Here is a 12,335-nt window from a genome sequence, read left to right as displayed (position 1 = left end):
CGGCGTTGCGGGCGGCGAGCCAGGCGAGGAAGACGTCGCTGTTAAATAACGGGGACAAAAACGGGGTGAATAAAAGGGCTTTTAGGACAGGAAAGGAAGGGTTTTAAAGGGGGGGGACCCCAAAAAAAAAGGGGGGGGGCCCCCAAATTTGCCCACCGGCAGTGCTTGACGACGCACTCGCTGCTGCAATACTCCTCGTCCCAGTCGCCGCTGGCCACCGGCGGGTTCTCGCAGCCCGCCCGGACGCAGCGGGGCCGCGGCGACTCCCCCGCCGGCGACTCGGCCACCAGCTCCACGGCCACGTGGGGGGGCGACTCCACCTACAGAAAGTGGGGGGGGGGGCTTCAGGTGGGGCGGGGGGGGCACCCCAACTTCTTACCCACCCCCACCCCCCCCCCTCCTCTGACACCATCCCGTATCGCCCTGGGGGCGCTGGGTGAGGTTTTGGGGGCGCAAAGTGGGGTAAAAACACCCCCACCCCCCCGCTAAATTCTGGTGGTTTTATGTGAAGGAATGAGGTCGAGATTTGGGGGTTCGGGGGGGTCTCGGAGCCCCCCAACCCCCCCATCTCATCCCTCCCTTAATTTAAGGGACGTAGAAGCACATTTAGGGGTTCGGGGGGGGTCTCAGAGCACCCCCAACCCCCCCCACCCCATCCCTCCCTTAATTTAAGGGACGTAGAGGCACATTTAGGGGTTCGGGGGGTCTCGGAGCACCCCAAACCCCCCCATCTCATCCCTCCCTTAATTTAAGGGACGTAGAGGCACATTTAGGGGTTCAGGTGGGTCTCAGAGCCCCCCAAACCCCCCCATCTCATCCCTCCCTTAATTTAAGGGACGTAGAGGCACATTTAGGGGTTCGGGGGGGGTCTCAGAGCACCCCAAAACCCTCCATATCTCCTATATTCTTCCATTAAGGGGCTCAGAGGTGGATTTTGGGGTTCGGGGGGGTCTCGGAGCACCCCCAACCCCCCCCACCCCATCCCTCCCTTAATTTAAGGGGACGTAGATGCAGATTTGGGGGTTCGGGGGGGTCTCGGAGCACCCCAAACCCCCCCAATCTCATCCCTCCCTTAAGGGACGTAGAGGCACATTTAGGGGTTCGGGGGGGTCTCAGAGCACCCCCAACCCCCCCCACCCCATCCCTCCCTTAATTTAAGGGACATAGATGCAGATTTGGGGGTTCGGGGGGGGTCTCGGAGCACCCCAAAAACCCCCAAACCCCCCTCCCCTTCCAGGGGCTCCGATGTAGGGGTGGGTGGTGTGTGTGGGGGGGGGGGGGGTCACAGGGTTTTCAGGTGCACTTTGAGGGGCTCCGATGTGGATTTGGGGCTCGGGGGGGGGTCCCACCCCCCCCCCCCACTTCCCTTTCGGGGGTCCCCCCGCCCCCCCAACCCCCCCCCTCACCTCAGGCACGACGTCGCCGGCGATCATCTCCACCGCCTCGGGCGACCCCGTCCCTCCGGGCGACGTTTGGGGGGGGGCGGGAGTTTGGGGGGTCGGGGGGGAGGGTCCGATTTCCTCGGGGGGGGGGACGGGGACGTGGAGGGGTTGGATATGAAGGGTGGGGGGGGGCAGGATCTTGATTTGAGGGGAGGGGGCTGCTGGGGGAGGTTGAGGCGGATTTTTTGGGGGGCGGGGGGCGCTGCATGGCCTGTAAAGGGGGGGGGGGCTGGAGGACGGTGACTTGTTGGGGGGCGGCTTGAGGGGGGGGCATTTGTTGTAACGGGGGGGGCTGCAAACGGGGGAGTTGGGAGGCGGCGGCTTGAAGGACGGAGCGGGTGACGATTTGGGTGGGGGTCCCGGGGGTGATATGAAGCGGGGGCGCCCCCCCCCGCCGCCCCCAGACCCCCCCCCCCGCGCCGCCCCCCCCCGCGAGGCCACCACGGCGGCGGGGATGACGGTGACCACCCCCCCCTGGGAGGAGACGGCCAAAGACGGGGGGAGCATCTCCTTGGGGATGATGATTTTGGTGATGCTGGGAGGGGGGGGGGGAGGAGCAGGAGGGTTGGGGGGGGGTTACGGGGGGGGGGGTCGGGGGAGGAGGAGGAAGGGGGAGCGGGGGAGGAAGGAGGGGGAGGGGCGGGGGGGGGCGTGGGGCTGGCTTCGGGCTCGGGCGGCTCCGTCGATGTCTGGAATTGGCGGGGGGGGGGTGAAAAAAAAACACAAGTAAAGGGTTAAAAAAAAAAGATGGGGGGGGGAAATGGCGGGGGGGGGGAGGAGGGGGGTCCCCCAAGTTTGGGCGACCCCCCCCCACCCCCTCGAATAAAAGGGGGGGGGGGTTACCTGGATGGCACGATAGGCCGCCAGCGCCTTCAGGTACTCCTTCTTGGCCGCCTCCGTCTTCCGCTTGTAGACCTGTGGGGAGGGGGGATGGTGAAATTTGGGGGGTGGTGGGGGGCCCGGGGGTGAACCCCCTTTTTTAGGGGGGTGGGAGGGAGAGGGGACCCCGCCCCCGCTCGCCCCGGCCTCACACCGGGCTCTCCCCGCTCTTTCCCCCGCCTCCATCCCCCTTGACTTGAGCCTTCAACCGTGACGTTCCTCCACTTCTACCCTTGAAACCCCACCAATTTTGGGGTCCCCCCACCAATTTTCAGGGTCCCCCCTTGTCCCCCATCCCCCATATTGGACCCTCAACGCGCTTCCCCCGTTGACTTGACCCTTCAACCTCAACGTCCTTCCCCTTCCACCCTCAACACCCAATTTCCGCCCCTCCCCACCCCAATTTTTTGGGTCCCCCTGTATTTTTGGGGTCCCTCCCAATTTTTGGGGTCCTCCCACCAATGTCGGGGTCCCCCGTTGTCCCCCTTCCCCCATATTGGGATCTCCCCACTCTTCCCCGTTGACTTGACCCTTCAACCTCAACATCCCTCCCATTCCACCCTCGACACCCAACTTTTGCCCTTGAAACCCCCCCCCATTTTCGGGGTCCCCCCCAGTTTCGGGGTCCCCCCCACCTGCTTCTGCTCCTCGCCCAGGCTGTCCCACATGGAGGCGACGATCTTGGAGACCTCCCCGAAGGTGGCGTTGGGGGTTCTGGCCCTTGATGGCCGCCTGCGTGTCGCGGAAGAAGAGGGCGTAGGCGGAGACGGGCTTCTGGGCTCATTGGGGTCCTTCTTCTTCTTGGCTTCTTGGGGGCTTCCCCGGCGCGGGGCGTCGCCGGCGGGCGGGGCCGGGGTGGGCGGGGCCGGCAGCGAGGGCGGGGAGGGCTTGGGCGGGGCCGCCTGCGGGGGAGGGGAGGCGGGAGAGTGAGGTTTTGGAAGGAAAAGAAGCTCAGTTTGGGAAAGAAGCGCCTGGGGTTTTTTTTTAAAAAGGCCTCAATTTTTGGGGGGGAAACCCCGCCTCAATTTTGGGGGGGAAACCCAAAATTTTGAAAAGAAAAACCCTGAATCTTGAAAGAAAACCCCAAATTTTAAAAAAGGAGGACCCCAGATTGTGGAAAGAAACCCCTGACGTTCGAAAATAAAACCCTAGAATTTAAAAACGAAACGCTAAAGTTTGAAAGAAAACTGCAATATTGGAGGGAAAAAAAAAAGATATTGGGGAAAAAACCCAAATATTGGGAAAAAAGCAACAGATTTTTAAATTTAAAACCCAAATATTTTAAAAAGAAAACTCCCTAAATTTTGGAGGGACAAAACCCTAAATTTTGACCAAAAAACGCCCCTGAATTTTGAAAAGAAAAAACGTAAATTAAAGCCAAAAATTTGAAAGAAACTCTAAGATTTGAAAACCCCCAGAATTTTGAAAATACCAGAAGAAAAAGCTTTTGAAATTAAAACCCTGAATTTTGGGGGGAAACCCCATAACTTCTAAAACATAAATCCTAAATTTTGGAAAGGAAAAACCAAAATATTTTTAACAGAAAACCCCTAAATTTTGAAAACCAAAAACCACCAAAAATTTTAATATTTAAAAAAACTGCCTAAATTTTGAATAAAGCCCCAGAGTTTTGAAAGAAAACCCTACATTTCCATAAGAAAACACTCCTAAATTTCAAAAGAAAAAAACCCCAGATTTTGAAACAGAAACCCTGAACTGAAATGGGGACAGACTGAATTTTGAAAGGAAACTAAGTAAATTTGGAAAAGGAAAATAAAATCAGTTCAAAAATGAGAAATAAATTCAAAACAGCCAAAGAAAATAAAAAAAAGAAAAGTAAGAAGCTAAAATTGGACAAAATAAAGTAAATAGAGGAAAGAAAAAGGTAAATTAAATGAAATTTTTAAAATTTCAGAAAATAAACACAAGTTAAATGAAAACAAACATTAAAAAGAACAACTGGAAAAAAACACAAAAGAAATTCAAAATAACGTTAAATGTTCTCTTAAAAATCAATTTTAAAAATATTAAGGAATTTCAAAATGAAATTTTGAGATTTACAAAATTTACAGGCTTCAAAGTCGACACGGAATTCAAAAAATACCAGGAAAGCCAGAATTCACAACTCCGCGGGGGCGGGCAGCGCGGCCTCCCACGGCCCGAAGGAGTCGAATAAACAGCAAAAAACAAATGTAAAAATATCTAGAAAAAAATTCAAATTAAACTTAAAAACACCTTTTTGGGTTTAATTGCCCAAAAATGGCCTCTTTGGGTGCAAAGATTTTTTTAAAAATACCCATTTTGGGAATTTTTTGGGGGCGTTTTTTGGAGTTTAGAGGCTCTTTGGGGGCGGTTTTAAACCCTTTTGGGGTAAAAAAGGTCCTTTTGGGGAGTTAAAGCACAATAAACCCCACAATTTTCAGGTTTAAGCACCAGGAAAAACCACAATTTTTTGATTTAAACAATTCAAAAACCCAATTTTTGGTGCGGTTTTTCATTTTAGAGGTTTTTGGGGTGGTTTGAGGGATTAAACCCCCTTTTTCGGGCTTTAAAAGGATTTTTGGGGGTTTAAAGCACCAAAAAAAGCACAAGTTTTGGGGTTTTCAACACTAAAAAAAGCACAATTTGGGTTTTTTTAATGCTAAAAAAGGACTATTAGGAGATTTCAACGCCAAAACAAGCACAATTTGGGGCTTTTCAACGCCAAAACAAGCACAATTGGTTCTTTGGTTTTGAACACTAAAAAAGGACAATTTTGGGGTTTTCACTGCCAAAAAAGCACAATTTGGGTTTTTTCACATTACAGAAGCACAAATTTGGGGGTTTTCAGCGCTAAAAAAGGACAATTTGGGGGGTTTTCAACGCCAAAAAGCACAATTTGGGGTTTTTTAATGCCCCAAAAAATAAAGATTTGGGCGTTTCCCACGCTAAAAAAAGCACAATTTGGGCGTTTCCCACGCTAAAAAAAAGCACAATTTGGGCGTTTCCCATGCTAAAAAAGCACAATTTGGCGTTTATCAATGCTAAAAACAGGAAAATTGGGGTTTTCAATGCTAAAAAAGTCAATTTTGGTGGGTTATTTTTGACATTTTGGGGCGTTCGGGGTATTTTGGGGGGGTTCCCCCTATAAATAAAGCGCGGGGGTGGGTTTTTCCTCACCCTCCGAAAGTCTTCGGCCTCCTCCTCCTGCAGCGAGCCGGTGGGCGACGGGGAGTGGGCGACAGGCGCTCCTCGGGGGAGGGGGCGGCGGGGGGGCGGGGCGGCGCTCAGCGCCGGGGTTCCCCCTGGCGGCGCCCCGTTCCCCGCCGCGCCCCCCGCCCCCCAGGCTGAGCCCCAGCTGGGAGCTCAGCTCCGACTGGTCGATGGTGGTGAGCTGCCCGGCCCCCAGCAGCCCCCCCGGGCTGAGGGCGGCCATGGGGACGTCGATGGTGACGGTGGGGGGGGCGCTGTACTGAGCCCCCATCGTGTGCTCCAGCTCCTGGGGGGGCGGGGGACGCCCCAAAATCACCGCGGGTAGGCAGCCCAGAGCCCCCTCCCGCCCCCAAACCCCTTCAATGCCCCCCAAACAGCCTCATTCAAGCCCCCAAAATAATCCCATTTAAACCCCCGAAACCCCAATAACCCCATTTAAGCCCCCAAAATAACCCATTTAAGCCCCCCAACACCAATAATCCCATTTAAGACCCCCCCAAACCCCCAAACAGCCTCATTCAAGCCCCCCGAATAATCCCATTTAAACCCCCCAAACCCCAATAACCCCATTTAAGCCCCCCAAATCACCAAATAACCCCGTTTAAGCCCCCAAATCACCCATTTAAGACCCTCCAAATCCCCAAATAACCCGATTTAAGCCCCCAAAATAATCCCATTTAAGACCCCCAAACCCCAAATAATCCATTTAAGACCCCCAAACCCCAAATAATCCCATTTAAACCCCACAAAACCCCCAAATAATCACATTTAAACCCCCAAATAATCCCATTTAAACTCCCCAACCCCAATAATCCCATTTAAGACCCCCAATCCCCAAATAATCCCATTTAAGGACCCCCCAACCCCAAATAATCCCATTTAAGACCCCCCAACCCCCAAATAATCCCATTTAAGACCCCCAACCCCCAAATAATCCCATTTAAGACCCCCAACCCCCAAATAATCCCATTTAAGACCCCCCAACCCCCAAATAATCCCATTTAAGACCCCCCAACCCCCAAATAATCCCATTTAAACCCCCCAAACCCCCATAATCCCATTTAAGGCCCCCAAACAATCCCTTTTTAGCCCCCCCAAACCCCTTCAATCTGCTTCTTTACCCCTCAAACCTTCTTGAATTCCTGTTTTATCACCCCAAAACCCACTTCCCCCTCGAAGAAACCACCTTTCCCCCAAACCCCCCCAAAATAACACCTTCCCCCCCAAAACCCCACCATTCCCCAAATCCCCCCATTTTCCTCCCCCAAAACCCCATTCCCCCCCAAAAAAAAACCCTTCTCCCCCCAAATCCCCCATTTCCCCCAAATCCCCTCTGATCCCTATTTCCCCCTCAAACCCCCCCAAAACCCCCCATATCCCCCATTTTCCCCCCAAACAAACCCTTCCCCCTCAAACCCCCCCTTTGCCCCCCCAAAACCCCCCCATATCCCCCATTTTCCCCCCAAACAAACCCTTCCCCCTCCAAATCCCACCTTTGCCCCCTCAACCCCCCCATAATCCCTCTTCCCCTTAATAATCCCCCCATTCCCCCCAAATCTCCCTTTTCCCGAAAAAAAACCCTTCCCCCAAACCCCCTAAATCTCCCCATTTCCCCCAAAAACCCCAATAAATCCCCCCGTTGCTCCCTAAATCCCAGTTTCCCCCCAAAACCCCCCTTTGCCCCCCCATTTCCCCTATTTCCCCCCTAAATCCCCCCATTTCCCCCCCAAATCCCCGCCTAAATCCCCGTTTTCCCCCCCAAAACCCCCCCAAATCCCCCATTTTCCCCCAAAAAACGCTTCCCCCCAAATCCCCACTTTGCCCCCTCGTTTCCCCCCCAAAACCCCTCATTTCCCCCGCAAACCCCCCCAAATCCCCCTGCTGCCCCCCCGTTTCCCCCCAAAACCCCCCAAACCCCCCCAAAAACCCCTCATTTCCCCCAAATACCCCCGTTTTTCCCCAACCCCCCCAAAAACCCCGTTTCCCCTCCAAATCCCCCACCCCCCCCGTTGCCCCCCAAAACCCCCTGTTGCCCCCCAAATCCCCCCGTTGCCCCCCCAAATCCCCCAACCCCCCCGTTGCCCCCCCAAACCCCGCCCAAATCCCCTCATTTCCCCCCCAACCCCCCCGTTTCCCCCCAAATCCCGCCCAAACCCCCCCGTTGCCCCCCCCGGGGGTTCCCCGTGCCCCCTTACCATGGCCAGCCCCCCCGCCAGCAGCCCGCCGCCCTGCTCCATCAGCCCGGGCCCGATCCCCACCGGCATCTCCAGGCCCTGCACCCCATACGGGGGGGGCGGGAAGGGGGGGTCGGGGGCCCCCCCGGGCTCCCCCAAATCCTCAAAGTGCCCCACCACGTCGGAGACGGCCAGCGAGGGGTCGGCGTCGAGGGCGATCGGCGGGATCTCGAACTCCTCGTCGCCCAGGCTGGGGGTGTGGAAGGTCTGCGGGGGGGTGGGGGGACGGACAGACGGACGCGCGGGGGGGGGGGCGGGGGGGTCAGAGCGCCGCCTGACGCCCCGCTCGCCCCGAAAAAGAGCCACGGGCGGGGAGCTCGCGCCCGGTTCCGGCCCCTCTGCGCCTTCACACGGGCGTTTTCAGGCATTTCGGGGAGCGGTTCTGACCTGGTTTCGCCCTTGGCGCGACAAATGTCAAATTTCCCTATTTTTGTTATGAAAAGGACCAATTTGGAGGAGTCTGAGGGGCATTTTTGGCCATTTCTAGGCTTAAAATCTAAATTTTCACAAAACTTCGGCAATATTTGACGCCAATTTCCATTTGCTGTCATCAAATATCAAATTTTCCTTATTTAATTTTGAAAATTACAAATTCTGAGAAGTCTGGGGCACAGTTTTGGCCATTTCTAGGCTTAAAATCTGAATTTGCACAAAATTTGGGCAACACTTGACGCCACTTTCCATTTTCTGTCATCAAATATCAAATTTTCCTATTTTTATTTGAAAAATGACCAATTCTGAGCAGTTTTGGGGGCATTTTCGGCCATTTCTAGGCTTAAAATCTGAATTTTCAAAGAGTTTTGGCAACATTTGACCCCAATTTCCACTTTCTGTCATCAAATATCAAATTTTCCTAGTTTTATTTGAAAAATTACAATTTCTGAGAAGTTTGGGAGCATTTGTGGCAATTTTTAGGCTTCAAATCTGAATTTTCACAGAATTTTGGCAACATTTGACGCCAATTTCCATTTCCTGACATCAAATAGCAAATTTTCCTATTTTTATTTGAAAAAATCACCGATTTTGAGGAGTTTGGGGGGCATTTTTGGCCCTTTCTAGGCTTAAAACCTGAATTTTCATAAAATTTTGCAATATCTGACCCCAATTTTCATTTTCTGTCATCAAATAGTGATTTTTTCCTTTTTTCATTTTAAAAATTACCAATTTTGAGGAGTTTCAGGGGACAATTTCAGCCATTTTTAGCTTCATAATCCGAATTTTCACAGACTTTGGGCAACATTTGACCAGATTTTCCACTTTGGATTATCAAATATTGAATTTTCTGTGTCTTACTTAAAAAACACACTGATTTTGGAGCATTTGGAAGGCATTTTTGACCATTTTTAGTCTTAAAGTTCAAATTTTCACAGAATTTTGGCAACATTTGACTTTAATATTCCCCTTCAGGTCGTCAAGTATTGAATTTTCCTATTTTCAATTTTAAAAGTTACCCATTTTGAGGAGTTGGGCAGGCATTTTCAGCAATTTTAGTGCTAAAATATGAATTTTCATAAAATATTTGTAACATTTGACACCATTTTAACTTTTTGTCATGAAACACTGAATTTATTTTTTTTTCATTAAAAAAACATTTTGGAGCATTTTTAACCTTAAAATTTAAATTTTAATGAAATTATAGCAACATTTGGCTTTAATTTCCACTTTGGGTCATCAAATACTGAATTTTCCTATTTTAATTTGACAAATGACCGGTTTTGAGGAGTTTGCAGGGCATTTTTGGCCATTTTTAGACTTAAAATCTGAATTTTCATAAAATTTTGGCAACATTTGGCCGCAATTTTGCCTTTCGGTCATCAAATATTTAAATTTGCTTTTTTTATTTTAAAAACCCACAAACTTTGAGGGAGTTTGGGGGGCATTTTTCGCCATTTCTAGGCTTAAAATGGGAATTTTCAAGGTGTTTTAGGCACAGTTTTGACCCCAATTTCTGCTTTGGGTTGCCAAATATTGAAGTTTCATTATTTTATATTTTTAAGAAGGCCATTTGGAGAGATTTTGAGGGCATTTTTAGGCTTAAAATTTGAATTTTGGGCAAGTTTTTGGGGACATTCATAACCCTATTTCTCTTTTCTGTTGTTAAATACTGAATTTTCCTTTTTTTGTCTCAAAGAAAAGCCAATTTGGGGGGTTTTGTGCCCATTTTTAGGCGTATAAATCAATTTTTCAGGCAATTTTGGGCACATTCTTGACCCCAGTTTTGCCTTTGGGGACTTAAATATTGAATTTTCTTCTTTTTATTAAAAAAACCCTAATTTTGCGGAGGTTGGGGGCAATTTAAGGTATTCTGTGGCATGTTGGAGGATTTTGGTGCCATTTTAGGGGATTTTGGTGTAATTTGGGGGAATTTTGAGGATTTTTGTGCCATTTTCAGCTGTTTGTAGGGATTTATATCCTATTTTTATACTATTTTGCATTTTTTCCCTATTTTGAGCTATTCTGAGAAATTCTGACATCATTTTGAGCTTTTTTGGGGGGATTTTACTTCTTTTTTGAGATGGGTGGTGGAATTTTTGTGCCATTTGGAGGTTTTTTGGTGGTATTTTGAGCTTTTTTTGTGCCTATTTTGGGAGTTTTGGTGTCATTTTGAATAATTCTGAGGGATTTTAGTTCCAATTTGAGCAATTTCCATGTTCTTTTCAGCTATTTTCCTGCCATTTTCAGCTATTTTGGAGAATTTTAGTGCCCTTTTGAGCTCTTTCGGGGATTTTTTTGTTGCCATTTTTCCCAATTCTGAGGGATTTTGTTGCCATTTTTCGCAATTTGGGGGGCATTCCTGTTATTTTGAGCTATTTTCCTGCTGTTTTGAGATATTTTAGATAATTTTAGTGCCATTTTGGCTTATTTTGGAAAATTATGGTGCCGTTTTGAGGTATTTTGGGGGATTTTAGTGCCAGTTTGAGTAATCCTGAGGAATTTTGTTGCTATTTTTAGCCATTTTGGGCAATTCCGATGTTATTTTGAGCTACTCTGAAGGATTTAAGTGCCATTTTTCGCGATTTTGGGGGGATTCAGACGTTATTTTCAGCTATTTTGCTGCTGGTTTGACCTATTTTGGAGCATTTTAGTGCTGTTTTGAGTTATTTTGGAGAATTATGGTGCCATTTTGGGTAATCCTGAGGGATTCTGTTGTCATTTTTAGCCATTTTGGGGGATTCTGATGTTATTTTGAGCTACTCTGCTGCTGTTTTGAGCCATTTTGGGGGAATTTTTCGCCATTTTGTGGGGATTTTCGGGCCATTTTGAGGTACTTCTGTGAATTGTAGTTCCATCCAGAAGAATTTTGTGCCTTAAATTCAGATTTTTCAGCATTTCCCCCCGATTTCCATGGGAAAAAGCAGACTTTTCGCTCTCCCTCCCCAACCTCCCCCTTTCCCAGGGCTGCATTTTGACGAATTTCACTACATTTTTGCTAATTTCCCCCTCCCCCGGGTGTCCCCGAACCCCCCGGATTTGGGGGTTCGCCCCCTGCGCTCTCACCTCAGCCCCGGTGAGGAAGGGGTGCGCCGTGCCCGTGATGGCCAGGTAGTTGTCGCTTCCACCAGGGAACTGGGGGGGGGGGAAATCCATAGGGTGCGGGGTCTGTAGGGTGGGTGGAGGCACCCCAAGACCCAGAAACCCGCACAGGGGCCCCCTACAGCCCCCCAAGACCCAGACATCCCCCTGGGGGCCCGCCCAAGAGCCACAAACCCCTGCGGGTGCCCCATCCCCGCAGACCCAGAGACGCCCATGGGTGCCCCCGATGACTCAAATTCCCTCATGGGAGCCCCCTAATGACCTGGAGACCCCCGTGGGTGCCCCCCCCGGCCCTGAGACCCCCGTGGGTGCCCCCCCCCGGCCCTGAGACCCCCGTGGGTGCCCCCCCCCGGCCCTGAGACCCCCGTGGGTGCCCCCCCCCGGCCCTGAGACCCCCGTGGGTGCCCCCCCCCAGGCCCTGAGACCCCCGTGGGTGCCCACCCCCCGGCCCTGAGACCCCCGTGGGTGCCCACCCCCCGGCCCTGAGATCCCCGTGGGTGCCCACCCCCCGGCCCTGAGACCCCCGTGGGTGCCCACCCCCCGGGCCTGAGATCCCCGTGGGTGCCCACCCCCCGGGCCTGAGATCCCCGTGGGTGCCCACCCCCCGGCCCTGAGACCCCCGTGGGCGCCCCCCCAGGCCCTGAGACCCCCGTGGGCAGCCCCCCCACAACACATATTGCCTCGTGCGTGCCCTCCCATGACTCAAAACCCTCCGTGGGGACCCCCCCATGACCCAGAGACCCCCGTGGGGGGCCCCCCATGACCCTAATTCCTCCGTGGATGCCACCCCCCACCCCCCAATACCCCGTGGATGCCCCCCACGCCCCGCTCCCTCGCCGTAGGTCGCCCCCCCACCCCCAAACCCGAGCCCCCGGCCCACCCCGACCCCCCTCACGGCTCCCCTCACCTCCATGGCTCCGCCGCCCAGCGAGAGGCCGCCCTGCCCCGGAACCGGAAGTCCCGCCTTCCTTTTACCGTCAGGCCACTTCCGGCCAGTGACCACCGAGGCGACCGCGATCTCGCGCCACGGGGGGCGAAACAGGGGGAGTGGGGG

The 12,335-nt window shown here is 52.0% G+C and overlaps 1 protein-coding gene across 1 annotated transcript in view; it reads right to left on the bottom strand.

Moving 5' to 3' along the window:
* The window catches only part of TOX4 (TOX high mobility group box family member 4), a 13,150-nt gene extending 820 nt beyond the window's left edge, over window positions 1-12,330 (bottom strand). Inside the window, 16 exon segments of the mRNA XM_075076673.1 lie at window positions 5-38; window positions 157-320; window positions 1,407-1,591; window positions 1,594-1,633; window positions 1,636-1,866; window positions 1,869-2,011; window positions 2,014-2,131; window positions 2,286-2,357; window positions 2,957-3,031; window positions 3,033-3,097; window positions 3,100-3,208; window positions 5,481-5,586; window positions 5,633-5,799; window positions 7,709-7,954; window positions 11,246-11,314; window positions 12,189-12,330. Coding sequence (XP_074932774.1) covers window positions 5-38; window positions 157-320; window positions 1,407-1,591; window positions 1,594-1,633; window positions 1,636-1,866; window positions 1,869-2,011; window positions 2,014-2,131; window positions 2,286-2,357; window positions 2,957-3,031; window positions 3,033-3,097; window positions 3,100-3,208; window positions 5,481-5,586; window positions 5,633-5,799; window positions 7,709-7,954; window positions 11,246-11,314; window positions 12,189-12,194 — 1,830 coding nt within the window. The 5' untranslated portion in view covers window positions 12,195-12,330.
* Between the last annotated feature and the right edge of the window lie 5 nt (window positions 12,331-12,335).

Source organism: Phalacrocorax aristotelis, chromosome 34 (assembly GCF_949628215.1).
Source record: "Phalacrocorax aristotelis chromosome 34, bGulAri2.1, whole genome shotgun sequence".
Classification (NCBI taxonomy): domain Eukaryota; kingdom Metazoa; phylum Chordata; class Aves; order Suliformes; family Phalacrocoracidae; genus Phalacrocorax; species Phalacrocorax aristotelis.
Note: the sequence above shows the minus strand (reverse complement) of the source record. Positions and strands in the feature narration are given on the sequence as shown.